General features: G+C 36.0%; 1 protein-coding gene across 3 annotated transcripts in view; it reads right to left on the bottom strand.

The window, feature by feature from the left end:
• Mdga2 (MAM domain containing glycosylphosphatidylinositol anchor 2) overlaps positions 1 to 26,410 on the bottom strand; it is an 870,813-nt gene that overhangs the window by 62,966 nt on the left and 781,437 nt on the right. For all 3 annotated transcript variants that reach the window (XR_008718784.1, XR_008718785.1, XM_055595284.1), the window contains exon 10: positions 14,403 to 14,551. Coding sequence is in view for 1 of the 3 variants with exons in the window: in XM_055595284.1 (XP_055451259.1) it covers positions 14,403 to 14,551 (149 nt within the window). In the remaining 2 variants the exon portion in view is untranslated. The remainder of the gene's footprint in view (positions 1 to 14,402; positions 14,552 to 26,410) is intronic.

Genomic DNA, 26,410 nt, shown 5'->3' with positions numbered 1-26,410 from the left:
AAGAATACTGCCACACGCTGCAAGATGGATGAATTTAAAGAAACCAGGCTGAGCTACCTATTGTTAATTACAGATGAAGATTGCATTACTTATCTTGAATAATATTTGAATAAAAGAAACTTCACAGAGATGGAGAAAAAAAATTACTGGTTTTTCCAAAGGGCTATAATGGTTTTCCATATGGATATGATGAATAACATAGGAAAGCCTATATGTAATGATACAATATTATCACTATTTATTCACTTTGTATCTCCTCTGCAGCCACCTCCCTCTGTCCCTCCTAGTCCCACCTTCCCTCCCTCTTCTCCACCTGTGCCACCCACTTAGTCCACTAAGAGGGGAACTCCTCCTCTCCTTCCATCTGACCCTAGCTTATCAGGTCATCAGGACTGGCTGCAATGTCCTCCTCTGTGGCCTGGCAAGGCTGATTCCCTGACGGAAGACATCACCATATTCTTAACTACATACAGGACTTACATTTTGAGGGAAGAAAGCCCATTTCCTCTGTAACCCAAGCCTTTTTTAAATGCTAAGGAGTATTCTCGAGTGGAAATGTTTGACTCTTGCTTAAGTGCTCTCTCAGTGGTCATGTCACAGTAGTGCTGTGAAATGTGTTCAGAGATGACCTACAATAGCAATTCCCTCTGACTATTTTACTGCTCCATCTATGGCCACTGTATTTTATGTTATCAACTAATAATAAGAAAGAATCTGATTTACATCTGGGTAACACAATCTAGCATTTCATGCTGGAAATAATATGAATTTCTTAAGATATAAACTACTAGGCATGTCCATATGCTAAAATAATAAGGGAATACATACAGCTACTTAAATATAGACATTTATCACTATATTTTTGTTCAGCTATAAAAAAGTTCATCAAAAATTGCATAGAGTTGTTTCATATATCAATACATTCTAATATTTTTAGTGTTAAAGCAGAGTTAGCATTTCTAGGCAAAAAAAAAAAGAAAAAGAAAAGAAAGAAAGTTCTGTGCTTTAAATTTTCATTATTTTGAAATAACACCTTTCATGATTTAAAAAAATAGAACTGTATGTCAAAGGAAGCATTTCTCTTCCTAATCTCTATTGTATCACCACTGGGTCAGATAACCAAAACCAAAGTGAAGTGTATTCTTAGCTGATATGTGGACCTTTTGTATTGATTATTATACATGTTATGTTCAAATTCACATTTCCATTCAACATCAAATGTTTCAGTTTTATCCTGGGTAATCATTCCTAGCCTGATTTCCAAGGAAGACAATTTTTTAAGTTAAAATGAAATTATTTACTTATAGAATTTTCTTTTGTCCTCCTCTGTGCCCTAGTAAGGCTATTCCTGCTTCGGGGGCGGGGGGGGGGGCAAAGGAGCCAGCTGTTGAGTTCAAGTCAGAAATAGTTCCTGATCACCTTACTAGGAAAACCTACTTGGTTACTGAGCTATCATGGGCTACAGCCGAGCAGGGGTTCTAGGTTATATTCTTATATAGTCATTAGTTGGAGAAACAGTCTCACAGAAGACCCCTGTGCCCTGATATATTTAGTCCTTCTGGAACTTCTGTCCTCTCTAAGTCATACTAACTCCCCCTTCTTTCATGTGATTCCCTGAATTCTGCCGAAGGTTTGGATATGAGTCTCCACATCTGCTTTGATACACTGCTAGGTAGAGTGTTTCAGAGGCCCCCTGCAGTAAGCTTCTGTCCTGTTACTTGTTTTCTCCTACTTCCTATGTCCATCCCATTTGTCTTTCTAAGTGAGGATTGATCATCTTACTCTGGGGTCCTCTTCCTTGTTTATCTTCTTTAGGTACACATATTTTAGTATGTTTATCCTATCTTATAGGTTCATAAGTGAGTATATACCATGTCTGAAGATACCTGATAAGCTAGGGTCAGATGGAAGGAAGGAGGACCTCTCCTAGCAGTGGACTTGGAAAGGGGTAGGGAGGAGATGAGGGAGGGAGGTTGGAATTGGGAGGGAATTAGGGAAGGGGTTATGGCTCCGATTCACAGTAAATAACCCATGATTAATACAATAATAATAAAAATTAATAAATAAAAATATAAAGAAGAATTTTCTTTTGTATGTTCTTGTAATCAGAATCGTCAAATTCAGACCACATTGAAAATATTTTCAGTCTTTATAAATTACAGTTTAGGAAAAAATATTCTTAGGCATTATTGCACAATAAAATAAATTATTGTTAATGTATATGTCAAAATAGAAAAAAGTATAAGATTTTAAATGTTAACACAAAAAAATTAGAAATACTCTTGTTAGGTGATTACTCTTGATACATTACAATCTATTGATGTATCAAAACATTATCTTATAAATAAGTTCAATTAAAAAGGCAGTATCTTGAGCAAATAGCACCAGTCAAACTGGGTGTTGCATGTAGAAGAATGCAAAAAGATTCCGACTTTATATCCCGCACAAAACTCAAGTTCAAGTGGCTCAATGAAGACCTCAACACAAAACCAAATACACTGAACCTGAAGGAAGAGAAAGTGGAGAGTAGACTTGAGCTCATTGGCACAGGAGACCACATTATGGACAGAACACTGATAACACAGGCACTAAGGTCAATGGGACTTAATGAAACTGAAAAGCTTCTGTAAGGCAAAGGACATCATCAGTAGGACAAAACAGCAGCCTGCAGTATGATAGTTTTACCAACCCCATATCTTATAGAGAACTACTATCTTGAATATATATATATATGAAACTAGACATCAAAAAGCTAAAAAATCCAAATAAAATTGTCTCACAAACCTAAGTAGAGAATTCTCAATAGAGGAATCTGAGATGGTTGAGGAACACTAGAAAGATATTAAGGATGTGTAACATCCTTAGCCATCAATGAAATGCAAATCAAAACTACTGTAAGATGGAATTTCGTCTTACACTGGTCAGAGAACGTGTAAGATCAGTGACATGAGTGACAGCTCACGCAGGCAAGGGTGCGGAACAAGGGGGCACTCCTTACTGCTGATGGGGGGCACATCTGTACAGTCACTATGGAAATCAAAATGCCGGTCCTCAAAAAACTGGGAATGGGTCTACCTCAGGATCTAGTTATAACACTCTTGGGCATATACCCAAAGGATGCTCTGTCCTACTACCAAGACACTCACTCAACCATGCTTATCGTGGCCTTATTAATAACAACCAAAAACAATCTAAATGTTCCTCAGCAGAAGAATAAAGAAAACATGGTACATTTGCCCAAAAAACTATTACTCAGCTGTTAGAAAGCAATGCTATTATGAAGTCTGCAGGCAAATGGATGGAGTTAGTGAAAATCACCCCGTGTGAGGTAACCAAGCACGAAAAAGATAAGCATGTATGTACTCACTTAAAGTGGATATTAGTTGTTAAGTAAATGTTAACCAAGCTACAGTCTATAGACACGGAAGGAAGAACAGATGCAGATGGAATACTATGCAGATATTTTTAAAAAAAGGAAATCATGAAATTTGCAGGCAAAGGGATGGAACTAGAAAAAGATCATCCTGACTGAGGTAACCCAGACCCAGAAAGACACATGTGGTATGTACTCATAAGCAGATAATAACCACATAACACAGGATAACTATAGTAAATCTACAGAAGTAAAGAAGCGAGATAACAAGGAGGACCCTCAGGAGGATGCTTAATTCTCATTCAGAGGGGTGAATAGAATAGACAGTGGAAGCAGGTGGAGAGAGAGAAAAGTAGAAGAGCCTAAAATAGATGTCTTCTGAAAGACAGCTAAATTATAAAATACCTGTTTTTTTTGTCCTTTGAGTAACGTTAGAATTTAAGTAAAATTCAGGTCTTACTGAGACTATATATTTTTTATATTATTCACAGGTTATTTACTTTGTATCCCAGCTGTATCCCACTCCCTCCTTCCCTCCCAATCCTACCCTCCCTCCCTCATCTCCTCCCTGTCCCTTTCCAAGTCCACTGATAGGGGAGGTCCTCCTCCCCTTCCATCTGACCTTAGCTTATGTGGTATAATCAGGACTGGCTGCTATGTCCTCCTTTGTGGCCTATATTTGCAGCAGGAAATCAAATGGTGTTAATATAGTTGATCAAATATTGCTAGCCGGAAAGACACAGCTTAGAATTGACTTGGAGCCTTTTTGATATAACACCATGGACCCTGGTCTAGTCATCGGCAGATTTAAGAAGTGTTACTTGACCCTTCAAAATGGAGGACTTACAGCCTGCTGTACGTTTCTACAGCTCCCCCCAACCATAACCGATATTGTAAAGGACATACTGTGCTATGTAAAATGAAGCTCTTGTTTCAAAATAACTTGTAATTTGAAGACAAGATAATATAAAAATTACAGAGCAGAAAATTAAAATTACTTTGAAAGTAGAATTATTATTTTAAAAGTGTTTTCATGGTGTGATTAAGAATTTTTTTAAAGCTATCTTTGCAGTATGTTTTAGTGGAAATCCATTTATACTCCAAATCATTTGTCTAAGCACAGCAGCTGCTTATTAAATCTAAGGAAGCTACCCATGAATTTTTTACTGTGTTATCTCAAAAAAATCCCCATGACCTTCTGAAAGAGATATTTTGTTCTATAAATATTAAGACCTAAAATAAAAGAATTTCACATACGTGTACATTTCATTTATTTTATATCAAGCCATAAAACTTCCTCCAGATTATGTTCTTAAATTTTATCATTTCACATATCCCTGAAAACATTCCATTAAATAAGGGCCTAATACTCCACTCCAACATGCATCATTTTCCTCTTCCAACAGCCATATTAAGGTATACATTTTGCTATGTAAAACAAAGATGATGACGTGCATCTGCACAGGATGGCATTGAAACCACAAGCATGTAAGTGGTGAAGACTGTCTTCTCTCTGGCCCAGGGCTGCTTTGCCATTCCCTCAAGATCCACCAATCACCAGATCTTATAGACTTTGCCAGTATGAACTTTGGAGTATGAACTTGTATTCAAACAAAAAACTCACACAGTGTGAAAACCTGAGACTATATAACAGCTATTAATTTGGCCATCATACCCCTTATGGTTTATTTTTTCTTAAAAGTAGCTGAATGATTCCTGTTTCTAGTGAATTGTGTCACATGAGAATGGTCATTTCTTAGTTTATTGGACAGTTTCTTTGACAAGGATTATGACAATTGGAATCCACATTAACCACATATTATTGCCTCAAATTATGATGTAGTAGGAGTTTATGCATTGAAATAATCTTATTTCTTTTAAGTAAATATGTATGTCAGTCAGCATTTTCTTCAGGAAAATATTGATCACATAGATGGTCAGAATAACTCAAATAATTTTAGCTAATTTTGAAATTAATTGGCTGGAGAAATTCTAAACCCATGCACAATCATTTTCCTGTCACTCACATCTCAAAATAATTTTAAATAAAAACACTGAATTTTAATAATTGATATTTGACATTTTATCACTTTGTAAGCTTTAAAAGACCTCCCCTATCAGTGGACTTAGGAAGGGGCATGTGTGGAGAAGGGGGAGGGAGGGAGGGACTGGGAGAGTAGAAGGGAAGGAGCTACAGGGGGGATACAAAGTGAATAAGATGTAATTAATTAAAAAGTGAAAAAATATAAAATATAAAAATTTAAAAAAAATAGTGAAAAAAACTGGAGTAAAATAAACATAGTGGGTTGAGCTCAGTGGATCAGGCACAATGCCCACAGTTGTTGAGATTCAAGATTAAATCCCTGGTTCCCCATGAAAACAGATGTCATAGCATATCTGTAATCCAGTGCTCCTACTGGGGAGATAGGGATTGGTATTTAAAGGAATCAAGCAGAAAGATGTAGTGTTCTTTATTGAAAAATAGTGCTAACTTCACTTTTAGTGATTGATTATGCAATTTTTAAAGAACTGGGAGACTTCCACATTTCTCTGTATTTCATATTGCCAATCTAAATCATTAGTGCTTACTTCAAGTATTGGTGGCCTTTGTTTATTGTAAAATAGGACTTATGATCTATATACTATATTTTGATTAATCCATACATTTTTATTCATGGTTATAATAATCTAGATTATTTTATAAATATCCACAGAATTTCTTGTGTGTACATTAACTAACTCACTCGAATTGCTTTGAATTCTATTGCTCAATAAAAATCTAGGTAAATGGCTTAAATCAAACACACTGGTGATGCCACCAGTAATTCCATTTCATCTGCCATTTTCTCTTAGCATCTGTTGGCTGTCCTGTGGCCACAGACTTATTCACATCAGTTTCTGAGGTTTAAAAATGTCATTCATTCTAATCAACCAACTGAACTTCCTAAAATCCTTCTATTTATCTCTTTAGAAAACATGTTAAACTAGATATTGTGCCATATTTAATTATCACATTGACATACAACCTATAATAAATCCAAATTATATTTCATAGAACCAAATCTAATAATAAACAATTAATAAATAGAGATTAGCAAAGAACTGTTTTCTAAATTCACTTTACCTGGTGGGGAAAATAAGCAGTCACTCAATCATTCTAGTACCACATATCAAGAATGATTAAATGTGTAGTAAGCTCCTCTCATAATTATATATATATATATATAAACACACATATACTGCTATTTTTGATCAGTGGTCATTAGCTATTTTTGTTTTAAAAGGAAAATATGGCTAAGGGCTAAAAAAAAAAAATGGTTCAATGTTTAGAGTACACACTGCTCTGGCAGAGTTCAATTTGCAGTTCCCATGTGCGTGGTTAAAACTGCGTATAATTCCAGCTTTAGTGGATCCTATACCCTCATCTGCCTTCCCCAAGTACTTGCACTTACCTGCACTTTCTTATACAAAGATATGCAAATGCATGTAATAAAAATAAAATCATTTTAAAAACAGAAAAGACCAAAATAGACCTATCAAACTAATAAAAGTTCTATCTTGGAAATCATGGTTTAGCCTACGAACTGATTGTTCCAACTGCTTGTGAATCTGTAGGTTTTAGATTACTTTTTATTGCTGTGATGGAACACTGTCAAAAGCAACTTGGGGAAGAAAGGGTTTATTTCCTCTTAGAGCTTACAATCCCTCAAGAAGAGAAGCCACAGCAGGAACCTGCAGGCCAGAGCAGAAGCAGAACCATGGAGAATATTGCTTACTGGCATGTTCCTCCTGCTGGCTCAGTTTGCTGTCTTACACACGCCAAGGCTAACCACCCAGGAATGCATACCTAGAGTGGGCGAGGTTCCCGCCACATCAGCCATCAGTCAAGATAACTCCTTATAGATGGGCTTAACCCCATCTGAAGGGTGCATGTTCTCTACTTTGTGACAAAATAACAATAATAACAAAAACAAAACAAACAAAATTCCTAACCAGCACACTGTATGTGCTCCTACCATAACACACATTTTATCAATGCATTGAGAATAATATTTAATTTTCTAACTCCTGGGAAGTATTATAGAAATATTGGCTGAATAGATGAGCAAATGAATATGACAGTTTCATCAGTTTTTACATATCACAACTTAAAAAGACAAGAACAGACACAGGTCATTATGTTTAAATAAAATAATCACCTTGCTTTCTAAAGATGTCAATCAGAAGTCATACTATGTGAGAACTTAAAAAAACAGAAATAAATAAAAGATAAAGTTGACAACAATGTGCAAAAGAAACAAACATTTCAAAAGTAAGAATTTGTAAAAACCACTAACAAAAGTTTTAGAAACAAAATATTAAAATTAATCATCTGCTAATGATATCAGTACACTTAACAAAAGCAAAAAACTTTTGCAATCCTTCCAAGGGTAGAAACTATAATTGCACAGGTTTCTAACTGACTCCAGTGAGACTATATTCAGATGCCTTAGTGTGAACTCTGCTTTGTTCGTAATTCCTTTGATACCAAAGAAAGCAGACATACAAATAACCGTCCCTCTTTCCTCATGAGCAACAAATGAAGCACATAATTGGAGTCTAGTAGCTAGCTGGCTGAGGAGATTAAACATTTGCTTAGATGAGCCCTAAAAGTATAACTTAAAGACATGAAGACTCCGGAGAAACTTTGTTTAATAAGTGAGTTTGTTGGCTTTTTTTCCTGAAAGTTCTTCAAAGAGTGGTTCCAGATTTGGATGCTTTTCTTACATGGTTTTTGTAAAAACAGTAAATGGTTCTCAAGGGTTCAGAGTTTATTTTTTAAAACACATTTAATGACAGATCATATAATGTAACCAAAAGAGTAAGATAAAATTTCAGTGAAGACCTGAATGGAATTCTTGGTTCAGTTTAGTGACATTGTCCAACAGTTTGCTAACAACACAGCTATGACTCTGTAACTACAGTTAATTTAAGAGCTGATAGTATGTCGCAAGTTTTCAGAATTAAAAACAAAGTAGAATCTTTATAACTGCATCTGATATTCAAGAAATGGACTCCTTCAGCCTCCAACTAATATACAAATTATTGTATTACTTAGCCTGTATTGTTCCATGGTAAGGAAATACATCACATTTGATAGGGTTTATATTTTATATTTTTCAGATTTGTAGGGTTGTATGTAGCCTAAGATAATATGACTTTAAAATCCTAAAACAGCTTTGTTAGTCATAGACCACTCAATAACATAAATGAGGCCCTGAATTTGATATTTAGAAATACAAATAATAAAAGATGTAAAAATTGTTATTGCTTAACATAAATTAATAGACACTTTATGGAGAGATGATCTCATTAAGAATACATAAACACTAATTTCTAAGGGAAATAAATTATATTATTTTGTTTTAAATTTTACTAGGACACGTTGATTTCACTTATCAATAATGACATTTTATTTAAGTAAATTGTGACTTTAACAGTTTTACATGTTTTAAAAATAATTTTGTTTTCCTTTTTAGTTCATTTTTCTGTATGGGTGTTTTGCCTATGTGTGTATGTTGGTTTCCAGTGCATAGTTGGTGCTCTTAGAAACAAGAAGAGTGTGTCATTTCCTCTGAAAGTAAAGTTATACAGTAAGAGTAAAAGTTGTGAGTAGCCATTTGTGTTCTGACGATTAAAACTGGGTCCTATGGAAGACCAGTAAATGGTCTGAACCACTGAGCCATTGTTCCAGGCCTATATGTATTTTTGCATAATTTTAAAAGGTTAAATTGCCTAAGCCACACTTCTAATATTAAAATTATTCAAACTACATTTACAATGTGCACCCATGAAGACTTACTCATGTAATTTTATAAGTTGGGAAGATGTGTCAATAGGATTGCTCTAAGTTCAAGGCTAATCTTCTCAACAACTTGGTTAACTAAGAAAGTGATAAACACACAATACCAATTTTTCATGACAATAGAAACCAGTTCATATTTCAAGTACACATTTTCCATTTTATTGTTCCCTAATAAAATGTCAGTTCTCAACAAAGGAATATTAAATGGCAGACAAATACTTAAAGAAATGCTCAATGTCCTTAGTCATCCTAACCCTGAGATTCCACCTCACACCTGTCAGAATGGCTAACATAAAAAACTCAAGGGATGACACATGCTGGAGAGGTTGTGGAGAAATGGGAACCCTCCTACATTGATGGTGGGAGTAAAATCTTGTACAACCCCTTTGGAAATCAATCTGGCACTTTCTCAGAAACCTGGGAATGACTTTACCTCAAGATCCAGCTCTAACTCTCCCAGGTATATACCCAAAAGATGCTTTACCATACAACAACGACACTTGCCCAAGTATGTTCATTTCATTCATAAAAGCCAGAATCTCTAAATAACTTAGATGTCCCTCATCTGAAGAATGGATACAGAAGTTGTGGACCATTTACACAGTGGAATATTACTTAGCAATTAGAAACAAGGAAATCATGCAATTTGCAGGTAAATGGTTGGAACTAAAAAAGATCATCCTGAGTGAGGTATCCCAGAAGCAGAAAGACACACATGGTATATACTCACTTATAAGTGGATATTAGACATATGACACAGGATAAACATACTAAAATTGAGTCCAAAAGAAGCTAAACAACAAGGAGGACCCTAAGGAAGAGGCTGAAAACCTCATTCAGAAGGGCAAATGAATAGATATCGGAAGTAGGAGAAGACAGGGAACAGAACAGGAGCCTTCCACAATGGACCTCTGAAAGACTCTACCCAGCAGAGTAGCAAAGGAGATGCAGAGACTCATAGCCAAACTTTGGGCAGAGTGCAGGGAATCTAATGGAAGAAGGGGGAGAAAAAAAGACCTGGAGGGGACAGGAGCTCCACAAGGAGAACAACAGAGCCAAAAAAGCTGGATCCAGGGGAACCTGCAGAGACTAATACCCCGGCCTAGGATCATGCATGGAAAAGACCTAGACCCCTTGCTCACAGGAAGTCCATTGGCTGCTCAGTCTCTAAGTAAGGGTTCTCTAGTAAGGGGATCAGGGACTGTCTCTGACATGAAATCAGTGGCTGGCTATTTGATCAACTTTCCCTGGGGAGTTGATCAGTCCTGCTGCAGGGAATCATGTTTCTATCAAATGTCACCAAACCACTAAGCATTTTCCCTGCACCGTTCTGAATCTGTTCCCTTGTCACACCATTATTTTCTTTCTTATTCATTGCTAGAATTTTCTTTACAAATAAACATTCTTTTGCCAGGCCACAAAAAATGATGATGCAGTCAGTCCTGATGAGACCTGATAGGCTAGGGTCATTTAGAAGGGGAGGAGGACCTCCCCTATCAGTGGACTAGGGGAGGGCATAGGGGAAGAATAGGGACTGGGAAGAGGCAAGGGGGCAGTTACAGCCTGGATACAAAATTAATAAATTATAATAAATAATAATAAAAAATGTCAGTAAGCTATTTCCTATGAACCAGAAAATAAACCCAAATTTGTGAGATAATATGGGGGAAAAAAAACTTATTTACAGTAAAACATTTTCCTCTATAATTGGGTAGAGAAGTTTTAGAGAAAGCACTGCATATATTTTGTTGACTGAAGTGCTTCGTGACTATGTTAGAATTCTGTCCATAAGTAAAACTTCAGGAGCAACATTGCTAGTTGAGAGTGTTCTGCACGTAGGCTGTTCATGAGCACTGAATGTAATGAACAGGGCAGTGAGAAAGAAGCCTAGGTACACATTCTTATGCCAACAAACATCACCTGCCTGTTCCTGCTGGCTGAGACCACAAGAACAGGATCCTGTACTGAGATAACTTCAAAACACACTGTGTCTTGCTCACGGCACCATGTAAAATCTGAGCAAATTTATGAGTCAGGACAGAGTATCATAGTAATCACACCAGGAAAAGAATGTTTATTTATAAAGAAAATTCTAGTAACGAATAAGGAAAGAAAAATAATGGTGTGACAAGGGAACAGATTCAGAACAGTGCAGGGAAAATGCTTAGCTGTTTGGTTGACACTTGATAGAAATATGATTCTCTGCAGCAGGACTGTGCTGGGCATTAGCAGCACAGACTGAGCTGAACAAGAATACTTTAACAGGAGTAAAAGTGGATGAGGAAAATGTGAACCGGCAAAATGGATCTCCTGGGGGAATAATAGGGTAGAAATAAAAATAAAAAAGGAAAGGTGAAAAAAAAAAGTCTGCATATTAGTTTATTTTAAAAGTGTGACTAGGAATCACACTGAGGCATGGGGTTTGTGGCATGCCTAGTAAAATACAACACAAAAATATGCCCCGGAGAAAGAAAGCATTATGCCATCTTGCCAATTAGAACAAGAACTCCCACAAAGACTTTCCAGGAGTGCTCTGTGCAGAAGTGCTTGAACTGTGGATGAGTGGAAGCAAGGTCTGTCTGGTAGATATTGTTATGTTCAATTCCCTGAATAGGAACTCAGACTGGGATAAGTTCAGAAACATGCTCAGGGTTATATAGTTAAAAATTATGAGGCTAGGCTGTCTAGACTTGGAAGCCAGATTTGTCTGGAATTCATTATTCTCAAAGAAGTACTAAAGGGGAATTTATGTACCCATATAACATATGAATGATCTTAGAAAGAAGCAGAAGACAAGAACACCGTTTAATGAGCTTGCTGAAAAGGAACAATAAAATGATGAGGACATAGATATTCTTGCATGTTGGGAGGTTAATAACAGGATTGTGATTAATAAACATATTAGCATGGATTCTGTGGATACATTCATTTCAGAAATGCAAATTATAAAGGGAGGGGGAATTATTGGTTTAAAATCACATAGCAATTCCAGCAAAAATGACTGCAGGACAGGCTGATACAATGAGCATGAGGGAAACAGCCCCAAAACTCTCTTCTTAATATTTTACCTTTTAGTCTAAAGATAAGGAAAACTTTGTTCACAACAACTTTCCTTTTCAACTTTTATTTATAGGAAAGTATCCTGCCTTGTATAACAAAAATATTGGGTTGAAACACAAGTTTTGAGACAAGAGAAATGGATAAGGAGACCTGGGTAAATCGCACGGACTTAAGAAGGTAGCTCACCAACTGTAATGGGAATTTACTGTAAGAAAATATAAATGAAGAAGTCAGAAACTAAAGATGAAGCTTAGACTTTAACAATGGAAACAAATATGTGGGTTGGAAAGATGACTCCTTTGCTGAGAGCAGAGTATATTTTTCAGAAGTCCTGGGTTAGATTCTCAGTACGCACTAACCTTCTGTAACTCCAGTTACAGAGCACCCGACACTCTCTTTGTTCCTCTCTGGACACCAGGCACAAGAATGATATTCAGATCCACATGCAGGCAAAACACCCACACACATCGGAAAATAAACAACAACAACAACAACAGAAACCCCAGAACAACAGATATGTGGGAGAAATCAGTGACAAACACCAAAAACAAGTTTTTCTTGCAAATAACAATTTGTTTTTAGATCTGCCTGTTTAAAAGAACACACACACATATGTGTGTGTGACAGGACATGAATACGATTTAACATTATATAAGGACTTGAAATAAAAAGAGAATGAGGTGTTGGAACCAAGCATGCTCTAAGGTGCTTTAAATATAAACTATTTTAAAATATAATCTATATTAAAAACACATAATGGGGCCAGTGAGATGGTTAAATGGGTAAAGAAGCTTGGCAACATCTCAGTCAACATGAGTTTGATCTCTAGGACATACATGATATATGAAAGAACTGACTTCTGCAAACTCTTATCTTTGCATGCATTCACATCTGTATGCGTTTCTGCCCATACATATCAAATACATAAATGCAATTTTTTAGAGAGGAAGGTTATAACAAAATTTTGTCACAGTGAAGGGGGGCGGGGAAAGATGTTTTAGCCTGAAATTTCTTATGTTTATGAACCTTGTTAAGGAAAGCATGAAATTGAGAGGAGCAGGACAAACTATTTTGAAACTGACCTAGGTGTTACCCAGGGACCTCTGTAAATTGGATGATGCTGAAAGACACAGTCCTGAATGTCTGGGGTCGGCTAATCACTGACATGTGAGCACATGCTGAAAAATGATATACCTATCAAATGCCCTGTTTTCTCAGATTAAAACCAGTAATGATGAGAACATTTAATTTATAATGAAACTTAAACTATGCAATATTATATATTTTCTTATAAATGATATGAACAAGAAAAAAATGAATAGTTTTATGGTAAAATATTTGAATGGGTTGGGTTGATGGGATAAAGCATTTGATCTCCAAACAAACAATTTTTTTCTTTTATTGTGCAAACTCAGATTTTCAGTCTGTTATATACTTAAAAAATAGGAATACATACTAAAATCCTATATGTGTTTCAAAATATTTTGTATATTGAAACTTACACGCAGAAAGTATGTTTTTAATAAGAAACAACTTGAAGACCTACATGTAATTAAAATTGTCATTAATATTAACAAGAGTTGAGTTTCACAGTGGTTCATGTAAAGAATGTAGAAATCATTTCACACAATTCATAATTTTCAGCTAAACTAGAATAATTTACTTTATTACTTTTCAATTTGCTAAGTTATTTATATTCATCAGGCATATGAACTTTTAAAACATTCTGCATATAGCTTGAACATTTAACTAAAAATGTGTAAGACATCCAGCCTTCTAGAACAAAGAAAAATGAATTCATACAGTAATAGTATGCACAAGAACATCTTAAATTACTTTTGTGTAAGTCTACAATATGATTTAGCACATCTAGAGATGTAGCCCTTCATCAGGCTGAGAGGAAATTACTTGAATAAGTTTACTGCAATAACAGAATATGTGTAGATTAGTTTAAAAGATTAGTAATTCTGAATAGCTTCTGTAAAGCAATATTGCCATAAAATTTCGAAATAAACAAATTCTGTAATACAATACATTTAAAATATTATAAAAAATTGAGGCAACAAAGTCTCAAGAAGGGATTACAATAAAATAAAAATAACAACTAGGCACCAAATCTCTTACCTGTCGAATACCCAACCGGTAGGCAACGATACGATCCACCGCGTCAGGATTCATTTGTGTCCACTGTAGACTGTAAGAATACACCCGGTGTCGGTTCTGCCACACTGGGTTGTACGTGTCATAGTAGAATTCGGGAGCATAGGCCTTTCCTGAAAGCAGAAAGTAACTCCATGTGACTGCAGACACATCAGACATTCGATAAACTCACTGTCTGGTCTTGATATCACTTTATCGTCTATCTTCCATAAGGAGCTGCCCTACTTGAGAATTCATATTATTAAAGCAAAATCCATTTTTCCGGCTGGTTTTGAGAATAGATACATGAAGTTCTGACTTTAGAAGCAGTATGACAAGAGGAGAATGAAGGACGAAACCAAGGTTATAGGCTGAGCAACACTGAGGATGAAATTTCTACCACCCGAAGCAGAGAGTTATTGAAGGATTGGATTTTCAGAAACGTTCAGGGAGATGAGTTTTTAAAGTAATTTGGGTGATAAATTGGATATATCAAGTGTGTAGCAGGATTTAACTACGCTGGAATTAGGGAATGGATTGGAGGTATGCGTGGTCTTGCTAGCTTCAGCCATACAGAAAATAAAGTGCTGAGAATGCTTGGATTACTGAAAAGATTGCAAACACAGAGAAAAGATGATTAAGTTCTGAGTACTGATACAATCCAGGATTGAAAACAGTGAGAAGAGCCACTGAGAGAGGAACCATAGAAAAGAAAGAAAAAGAAAAAAGCAGTGTCATTAAAGAAGCATAGTGCTGGATGCATGATCAAGTCCCTCTTAAAATAACTGATGAAAGGAAAACGGGTTTCTGCCTCCTGTGGTCAGCAGGTCTGAAGTTGAGATTTAAAGTTTTGAAAGTGGAAGACTCAACACAGCGTACTTTTTTCAAGCTCTAACTCAAAAACATATAAGTGAACCTGGAAACATTGAAGACAGGTTTCACTGAGAACACTGAGAATCTATTCAGTACTGACACGAGAGGCATGAAATATTTGCCAGTCTCCTAGCAAAATTAGATAAGGTGCATTAAATATTCTGGTAACATGTATCAACATCCTAACAACAATATTGTGCTCAGTTTTGTTTGTTTGTTTGTTTTTTGTTTTACTGTTCTGTGAAATCCAGAAAAAGTTTTATTTTGGTGTTGCCCTTGGCTTTAGTTTCTTAGGTTTATTTTGAACTTCTGACCCTGGAACTCAATGGGATTTTTTTTTAATTTTTTTTTTTTTGGTTGTTGTTTTACTCCACTCAGTTTATGACAACTGCTTTGATACCACTGAACTGATTTTGTTAGCTTGCAAGTAACTAACTAAAAATGAAGTTATTCAATGAATAAACTAAAATGGAAATAATTTTCTTAGTATACTAGGTCAGAAACATTTTTAAATTAACTGAATAGCTCATATTACAGATAAAGAAATGTGGAGCCAGAACAGATGTATCAATGACATAAGAAAATTATAAGGACAAATAATCAGAAACAATAAGAACTTGATTTTGATTTATAAGATGAAAAAGTTTGATAACGTTCTTTTAATTGAATAATTACACTATCTAAGAATTAAAGAGAGCTAAGATTTACATAATACATAAATAGTATTTGTTAATAATAATTACTGTCATGGTTATAGAAATTCTATCTCTTTATACTTTATATTTGTTCTTTCTCATTTGTAAGAGACACATAGTTATGACAGGAATAGGTTTTGAGCTTTGACACCCAAATGTGTCATCTGCTGGTTAAATAGAGAAAGAATTAGCAACGTTTTTTTTTTTCTGTTTATATAGCATTCATTTTTCTTCTAGTACTACTGAGAATATAAAGAATATTTTCTTACTTTTTATATTTTGGTTTTATTTTTATGCATATTCCAGTTTGAAACTTTTAGAGTAACTGAACCTAGATCTATATTCACTATTCAAATTTGGAGATCATTTTTTAGATACACTATGCATGTCAATGTATATAGCTCAAGTTTTAAGGCATTTAACATTATCCTGGAAGAAGTAACTGTAGTGCTCAGATTTTTGCATAGAATTTATATAATAATATGAGCATTGTATTTACAAAAAATTCTTTTAAGTGATAACACTGAGCTTTGAAAATCCAACTGAACCTCAAGCATAAAGCAATGACTATAATGAAATAATTTTTCATATTTCAAGCATCCAAATGTTTTAGGTTATATGAACTGACTGATAAAGCCAACATAGCACATGTATGTAAAGACAGAGGAAATGGAGTGACAGAGGCCAAGAATAAAGATATGCACTGTAGAATCAGTTTTTCAGAAAAAGGGCTGAAGGAATATAAACAATATGTAAATTTACCTTAGAGAAGGATTACAGAATGCCTTTGAATATGTATGAGGGATATCAGCTAATTTTTCATTTGTTGACGACACATTAAGTAACATATATAGGTCATTATCCTTGGAGATAATGATAAAATCCTTAAAAATGAAATCAGCTTCATTTTATTTCAGGATCGGAAACTCTTGAAAAGAGGAATTCCCACCAGAACAAACCATGATGAATTGCTGAAATGACAGAGCCAGCTAAAACACTAACTACTCTCACATTTGTGCCCAAGATGGTTGGAATATAGCATAGCAAACATCTTTGCCACATTACGCTTAAGCTCGTCAACAAACAATCAAACAAAATCTTCAGAGATCAGAGAGGACAGAAATAAAATCAAGACAGTGAAGAAGAGTCTGTGAAAAGAAGAAGTACTGGCTTTTATGTTCATGTGAGGTGCAGATTTAGGTCCAGGGAGATGACAATGTTGTGTCAGAAATGTCACCCCATATGGGAGGATCAGTGGGAGCTAGAACCTCAGCCATCTCATGCTATAGACACTGTTTCTCACCAATAGGGACAGGAATATTTGTGTGAATATAAAACCCTCTGCTACTGACTCGGAGGAAGTTCACGGGAAAGCCAAGGCCTCATGGCATTAGATACACATGCTTTCAACCTAGAAGACAGGACTCTCCCCATAAAAAATTCCCCCTGCCCCTGTTCCAACAACCGTGATTCCAAAACTATAAAAACAATAAGAACAAAACCTATACGACCCTAGTTTATCAGGTCTCATCAGTGGACTTAGACAGGAGTAGGGAAGAGATGAAGGAGGGTGGGTGGGATGGGGAGGAAATGAGGGAGGGGCTACAGCTGAGATACAATACAAAGTGAATAAACTGTAATTAATAAAAAAAGAGAAAAAAAACCTGTATGAAAGTAACCTACTATGTGTGGACAGGAATGCCAATGAAATGTAGCAGTATTGGACATATAATAATAGAAACATGAAACAAAAATTATGTTATAACTGGTGATATTGTACAATAGAAAATTAAAGACAGGCACTGCTGGATATTTGCAAAAGAATAATTAGTATTGTTTTTGATGCCAATGTTATGCTTTATGTGAGTGAGCAGGAAGAGAATAACATTTAAAAAATGACAACAGGGATCTGACATGGCTCTCATCCTCTCTACCAAACTGTACACTTCTAAGGAGATTCTTGTCAGTACCTATCAGAGTGGCTGACACAAAGGCTATACCTGAAGTAAATATAATAGTCTAGGATTGATCTATGAAGAACTAAGTTTGATAAGACTAGGCAATGAATATTTACATTATATTTCAGCTATTCTGAAGTTATTCACCCATTCCACACACAAGTGAGGGGGGAATTGTAGCATATTCTCTGAGTTTTATTTTCCAGTTTGAAAAGTACCTCATTATAACAATTAACTGATGGAAAATAATATAATTATCATAATGGAGGCAATGAGGGCATTTAAAATTCAAATCAAAAGTAGCAGATCTAAAACTTTTCACATGTATATTGATTTATTGAGAAGACTAGTTTTTAAAATCTATCGCAAACTTAACACTAACACGGATGATATGCTGACTAATAATAAATTTTAAAGTTGTAGAAGTTATGGGTCTGTACTTTACATATTTTCACAATCAACACTAGTAAAGTGACATCATATAATCTTATAATATTAAAGCAGTGACCCGCTTTTTTAAAATTTTTTTATTAATTACACTTTATTCATTTTGTATCCCCCCATTTTTATAGACTGTCAAGTGTATATACAGCAAACACATACAACTCTCAGTCTTTTAACATAGAGAAGAAACAATGTATGAATACTGAAGGTAGAACTGCATTATTTGCAAGCTAGTGACCCAACTTGTATTAAACAACAGAAAGGACCTATCTTAAGCAACAGGGAATATAATAAGTAGCTATCACTTCAAAAATGTTTGCTCTCAACCACTGTCCCAATGCTTTGAACTCTACCATCCAGTACCTCTGTGTACGGTTGCTTACATCTGATTGTGTACTTCCTTGTACATGGGACTAAAATCCAGACTCTGTCACTTTTATCATCACATATGTCCTAGAATTGGAGCTGCATCCATACAGAGAAGGTACGCCCCTGCACCATGTCCCAGATTTACACACAGAAACTGATGAATAGCCTGCTATGATGTTACTGTCACTAATAGAAAAAGGGCTTCTACCCACCTACTCTGCCTTCCTTTAAGTAAGACACATAAATTACATTTGTGTCCCTGGGACTCTTGTATCTTCCATACTTTATCATTGTCTGAGTCTGAAAGCATTATCAACTCAGGGATTTTTAAAGAGAGGGGTTGACTGACTAGATCTCTTAAGTGAGAACTATACATGTTTTATTAAACACTTAACTCGGGAATAATGAATATACAATAAGCTGCCAATAAATGTACTGAGTCTTCTCCAAAGCTATGTACTCTCTTAAAACTTATTAGTATCAAAATACCTGAAAGCCTTGCGTTCTTTTGAAAGACCATGGCTTGGGGTTTGTGCATTAGAGGTAACAGATGAACGGACTGGCCTAGACATTGTCAGAGTGAGAGAGCTGAGTGTTCATGGTGTGAACATTAACTTCTTGGCAAGGGCAGCGTCTGCACACAAGGGTGGTCCAGCCCTGAATATAAATGCAGCAAAGACCGTGCAGGCAGGGAATGAGAGGTGTTCTGGAGAATTAGAGGGAAGTCCTAGGGCCATGCTGTTTCTCTTCTAGAAACATTCTCCAAGACATGCACTTGAATTTATTGAGTGGATTTCACTACTACACGGAAGAATAACTACAACATCTGTGAACATGACTCTTAGGGCAGGATAAAGAAGGCTTTGAGTTAAGAGTTCTTTTCACTTTGCTAAGGTACTCTGCTTCGGCTCTGACTCTGAAATAAGTACTTGTCCAAAGTTATGTCCCAGGGCATCTAGAAATTGCTTCCTTGATGGCATCTTAGAATTAAGACAAATCTTTATAAAATAATGTGAGAAAATTCCTCAAGCAAGAAATCATCCCTCAGGTAAGGGAGATTAAACTTCTTTGATTATAGCCTCTGTTTTGAAACAAAGAAACTAATGTGTAGAACAAAAATATGTTATTAATTTTTTCAATTACAACTCCACACAACACACACACACACACACACACACACACACACACACACACACACACATGCATGCGCACATGAATTCACGTGCCTGAACAAAACCTCTCAACTGGAAAAAGAAGACACCTGATGTTTTGCTCCAAGACTCTCTCTCCTTATTGCTTTTTGTCTGATATATGGCATGCCCTTGGAACACATTCTGTGTTGCTCTCATCCGTTAATCATCCTTTCAGGGTAATGAACAGATGCCAGTTGATTAAGCAGAAAACTGGGGTTTGAAAGATGCCTGTGAGTCTGCTGATCTAAAAGTCTTTTGATTACCACTCAAAATCTCTGTGTGCTGTTTTTGTTTGTTTGTTTGTCAAATTTACACAAAGTTAGGGATGTCTGGAAAGAGGGAATGTCATTTTGGCTTATGGACATGTCTGTGGGGCATGATCTTGATTAATGATTGATGCGGAAAGAACTAGTTCATTCTGGACAGTGCTACTCCTGGGCAGGTGGACCAAGGTTGTATATGTAGCTAAGCTGAACAAGTATTGGGAAACAAGCCAGTAAGCAGCATTTCTCCATGTTCTCTGCTTCAGTTTTTGACTTCTGATTCCTGTCCTGAGTTCCTACCCTGACATCCCTCAGTCATGGCTAGCTATAACCTGGGTCTTGTAAGATGAAATAAACTCTTTCTGCTCAATGCTGCCTTTGGTCATAGCTCTTGACACAGAAATACACACCATGTAAAAACCATTCCAGAACACTTATTTCCTCCAAAACATATAAGCTGAATCAGTGGAGTAGATTTCACTCTGAGTCCCCCAAATAACTGCAACCTCTGTGAACATGACTCTCAGAACAGGATAAAGAAAGGACTTCAAATTAAGAGGCTTTATTTCATCTTGCACATCCCAGGATATAGCCCATCACTGAGGGAATTTGGGGTGAGAACTCATGGCATGAACCTGTATACATGATTGATGTAGATATTATGAAGCATTTCCTATGCTCAAGCAACTTTAGGTGGTAGTCCTTTATTGAGGTAAAAAATGTTAAAATGGTCCTTAAGGACAGGAGATTTAGCATAATACATAAGCATACACATACACACACATCTGTGTGTACATTTTCAAAGCCAGTGTTTTTTTTTTTTTCTGAATATGTCTTTTTTTTTTCTCACTAGGAAAACTGAGATTTCAGACTTTTTATACTACAGACAGACTCAAAAATATGTAAGGACACTGTGAAAAGTAGTTTGGAATCCCTAACCCTCATTAGTTTTGCTGAGATCTGTTTGCCCTTTATCTGAACTGCAATGCCATTGTCCACACATAATTTCATCCATATCTTCCTAATTTAAACTTTTATGTCTTTTGATACTGATTTATTAGGTCATTCTGTAATTTGAAACAAGGCCTATAACCGAGAAAAATTTAATAGTGGTTAACCTGAGGAAGGCACAAAGAATGACCCATTTAACGAACCTAAAAAGAAGTACTTTTGATACCGGTTTAGAGGGAAAATGAACACAGGGTATTAGACAAACTATTTTTGTAACATGTGTAATCATAACATAGATTTGAAATTTGTGTATTTGAATAACGTAGATATTAGGAAGTATTTTCTATGCTCACACAAATTTGTTTGGTGATTCTCGTCCACATACTCAGTCATGCTTTATTAAGGCATAATGTACTTCATTATTGTAGTGTCGGGGACCCACCTCAGAGCCTCATGCAAGCCAGCACAGCTCTGTGCCCCTGAGCCACACCTTAAGTCTCTCACTTGAACATGTTTTAAGTGTAAATACAAGTTTCATGAGCTTGGAAAATATTCATTATTTCAAAATCTGTACTTTAAGCAAGACATAGACCCTGACCTTTTGAAATAACTTCTAGGTATCCCCAGTGTTAGCAAAACAAGAAACATTTTTTCTACTATTACAGGTTACTATTATCTGTTAGAATTTTCATATAATATGCTCGTGGAACATAGATTTTCTTTTCAATAACCACTCTGCTTTGAACGTCATTCATTCGGTTTCATGTGTCACTGGTTGTTTAAGTCTGCATGACTAAGTAAAGTGCATGTTAAGAATGGATTAAAAAGATGTTTGCTTTCACCTGTCAATGCATATTTGTTTTCTCAAAATTTGATGCTATTACAGATAGCACTGACAAGGTATTGATCAGTTATACAATTTCCCTAGTGTTCTATAGAGAGTTAGGGTAATTGCTAAGTCATTTGATGTGGGCACAAGATGCTTTACAGTTCTTAATCTCAATTTTCAGTCTTACCATCAGTATGTGATTGAATCAGTTACTTGATGTGTTCGATATTTGATATTGCCAGCCTTTTTAACTTCAGTCCAAATGATTGATGTGTGTATGTAGTATGACTTCACTGTGGCTTAAATTCTTTTCTATAATACATAATAAAGGTGATGATTTTTCTTCCTGTTGTTGGCCAATTGTGTATTATTTTTGTGAAGTGTCTACTCAAGGTTTTTATCAATTTTAAGTTAGATATTTTCGAGTTGAGTTATAAGAATTCTTTATATATTTATTTACTTGAGATATTAGGTTGTTTCTTGCTTTTTCATTTCTTAATACCTTTGGAACAAGAGATGTCTTCACTTTTTTATTTAATTATTTGTATTAATTACAGTTTATTCACTTTGTATCCCCCTGTACCTCCCCCTCTTCTCCTCCCAATCTCACCCTCCCTCCTTCCCACCTGTGTCCCTCTCCCACTCCACTGATAAGGGAAGTCCTCCTCCCTTTCCCTCTGATCCTAGTCTAACAGGTCTCATCAGGAGTGTCTGCATTGTCTTCTTCTGTGGCCTGGCAAGGCTACTTCCTGCTCAGGGGTAGGTGATCAAAGAACAGGCCAATCAGTTCCTGTCAGAGACAGTCCCTGTTCCCATTACTATGAAACCCACTTGGACACTGAACTACCATAGGTTACCTCTGTGCAGGAGTTTCAGGCCATCTCCATGAGTGGTCCTTGTCTGGAGTATCAGTCTCAGAAAAGACCCCTGTGCCCAGAATTTTTGGATCTCCTTGTGGCGCTCCTGACCTCTCCAGGTCTTACTATCTCCCACTTCTTTTCTAAGATTCCCTGCACTCTGCCCAAAGTTTGGCTATGAGTCTCAGCATCTGTCTCGATACCCTGCAGGGTAGAGCTTTTCAGAGTCCCTCTGTGGTAGGCTCCTGTCCTGTTCCCTGTTTTCTCCCTCCTCCGATGTCCATCCTCTTTGCCTTTCTGAATGGGGAGTGAGCATCTTAGCCAGAGTCCTCCTTGATTAGCTTCCTTAGGTGTATAAATTTTACTATGTTTATCCTATATTGTATGTCTAATATCCACTTATGAGTGAGTATACAACTGAATCTTTAGATTTGTATATGAAGTCTTTACATTTTCCACATTTGTTTTGAATATTACACTTTATTCCCTTATATTGATCTATATTCAGTTTTATATTGATGTGCAATGTAAGTTGCTGCTTTAACCTTTTAAATATAGACGGCCAATTGTTCCAGTACAATATATTCAAAAGGGTATCTTTGGTGTGTGTATGAGCAAGTGTGTATGGGTGTATGTGTGTGTGTGTGTGAGTGAGTGTGTGTGTGTTAGTTTTTGTGCATGTGTAAGTGGGCAGGAGAGGTGGATATCAAGATATCCCTTTCTATTGTTTTCCCAACTTATGTTTTTTCAGGCGGGGCTCTAACTGAGCCTGGAGTTCACTGTGAGGCCTAGACTGGCTGACCAGCAAGACCCAAAGGTTCACTCGTCTCCGTGCCGCCAGGGCAGTGGTTACGGTTGTGTGCCTCCATGCTACCGTTTATAAACTGGTGATGGGATTTAAACTCAGGTCCTAGTGTGTCTTCAGCAAGCGTTTACATACCCAACCATCTCCCCTGCCCCAACAATCTCCAGTAGATTGTGCTAGTGTTTATAATCTGTCAAATAATCTAGACATGTATCCCTTAAAGTCTATTTCTGTACTCTATTCTACTCCATCTAGGTACTTCCTCATCATTCAAAACTACTCTATTTTGATTAAATTGGCTTTACAGAACACACTGAAGTGAAATACTATAAATTTGTTCATTTTTTCCTTCATATATCTATACGTAATATAAAATCTAGAATAAGTGTTTGATTTCATATTCTCCACAAAACATGTTGGGAATTTTACTGAAATTTTTTGAGTCCATAGAGTCCATATAGAAATTTGGAAATCATATACATAAGAATGCTATTCTTTCCATCTATGAATGTGAACAAAGAATGATGTGTAATATTTTTACTTAACTTCTAATAGATATTTTAAAATTTCCATATTGTATCTTAAACACCTTTTAGTAAATTTATTTCCATTTTAAAGTCATTAGAAGTACATTTCTACACTGACAGTTCAAAACAGTCACTACAGTTGGCTCTGTGTATTCATGGGTTGGAAATATAGACTTAAGTAGCCATGGACTAAAAAAGTTTAAGAAAAATATTTGTGTTGAATGTGTACAAAATTCTTTTTGTCACTATTCCTTAAACAACACTACCAGCAAATATTGCATATTATTTACATTATACTATGTACCATAAATAACTAGTTATTAAAATATGCCAGAGGACTTTTAGAAATTTTATGCAAAACATTATGAAATTCTAGATGATGTATTTGAACACTGACAGATTTTGGTATCTGTGGGGATTATGGAAATTGATCATCTACAAATGCCAAAGGGCAGCCATATCCAGAAATAATTAGTGATTTCACACAATCTTATATTATGACATCTTTTTTATTTTTTTAGTTTTAAAAAATTAATTATTAAATTTATTCTAATTTACATCCTGATCATAGCCTCTCCCTCCTCTCCTCCTGGTACCATCCTTCCTCTCTTTTCCTCCTATCCCAGTCTCCCCTATTCCTCAGAAAAGACAAGTCCCCACTAGTAACCTGCTCCCAGCAATCAAGACCTGTCAGGATTAAATTCCTCTTCCCCTGTGGCCTGGCAGCCCTGCCAGCGGAATGTGGAATGTGATCAAATAGCAGGCAACAGAGTCATGTCAAAGAAAGTCCCCACACCTCTTACTGTATGACCTGCAAGAACCCCGAGCTGCCCATTGGCTACATCTGCTTAAATTTTATGATAAGTTTAAATTGATTTTCCTAAAAATTCCTTAGATTTTTCTATAAAAATGTGACTCTAGAAAAATGTAGTTCTACTTCTTTCTCTCCAACCCATATGTTTCTCGTTTACTTTTCTTATATTTTTGCAGCGGCAAGGGCATCCAGCATTGCATGGTATCCAGAAAGACTAATTTGGTCTTCCTTCCAATATCAGAAATTGTTTAATTAACATGTTATCCACGTTGATGAGCATTCCATGTAAATGTGATATTGATCTATAATTAAGAGTGAAAGGAATGTGCTCAGTGTAGTAGTTCATATCTTCCAAAACAATTGACAATCTTATGTCTACAATTATGCCAGCTTTTGTTATAGGGAAACTAAAATAGCACTATAATTGTACGATAGTCTATCCTGGCACTGTGTCTTAGTTTATGAATTTTGAAGTACTGTTGTTAGAACATATATTAGAATCCTTTCTCGATCCTACCATTTGTTTGCAAATTTCATGATTTCCTTGTTTTTAATTGCTGAGTAGTATTCCATTGTGTAAAAGTACCACAGTTTCTGTATCCATTTCCCCATTGATGAGTTGATGGACATCTCATTTGTTTCCGGGTTCTGGCTATTATGAATAAAGCTGCTACGAACATGGCTGAACAAATGTCCTTGTTGTGTACTTGAGCTTCTTTTGGGTTTATGCCTAGAAGTGGTATAGCTGGATCTTGAGAAAGCACTATTCCTAATTGTCTGAGAAAGCACCAGATTGATTTCCAAAGTGGTTGTACAAGTTTACATTCCCACCAGCAATGGACGACGGTTACCAATTCTCCACAACCTCTCCAGCATGTGTTGTCACTAGAGTTTTTAACCTTTGCCATTCTGATGTGTGTAAGGTAAAATCTCAGAGTTCTTTTGATTTGCATCTCTCTGATGGCTAAGGATGTTGAGCATCTCTTTAGGTGTTTCTCTACCGTTCTCTATTCCTCTACTGAGAATTCTCTGTTTAGCTCCATACCCCATTTTTTAATTGGATTGCTTGATTTATTGCTTTTTAATTTCTTTATTTCTTTATATATTCTGGATATCAGCCCATTGTCAGATATAGGGTTGGTGAAGATCCTTTCCCAGTCTGTAGGCTGTTGTTTTGTTCTGATGACAATGTCTTTTGCTTTATAGAAGCTTTTCAGTTTCATGAGGTCCCTGAGTAAGGTATCCCAGGAACAGAAAAACACACATGGTATATACTCACTTATATAGTCGATTAAGATAGGATAAATATACTAAAATATGTGCACCTAAAGAAGATATAAAAGAAAGAGGACCTGGGGTAAGATGATCAATCCTCACTTGGAAAAACAAATGGGATGGACATTGGATGTAGGAGA

The sequence above is a fragment of the Psammomys obesus genome, unplaced genomic scaffold, assembly GCF_907164565.1.
Source record: "Psammomys obesus unplaced genomic scaffold, mPsaObe1.curated_primary_1811, whole genome shotgun sequence".
NCBI lineage: Eukaryota > Metazoa > Chordata > Mammalia > Rodentia > Muridae > Psammomys > Psammomys obesus.
The sequence above is the reverse complement of the archived record's forward strand: the minus strand, read 5'-3'. Positions and strand labels throughout refer to the sequence as shown.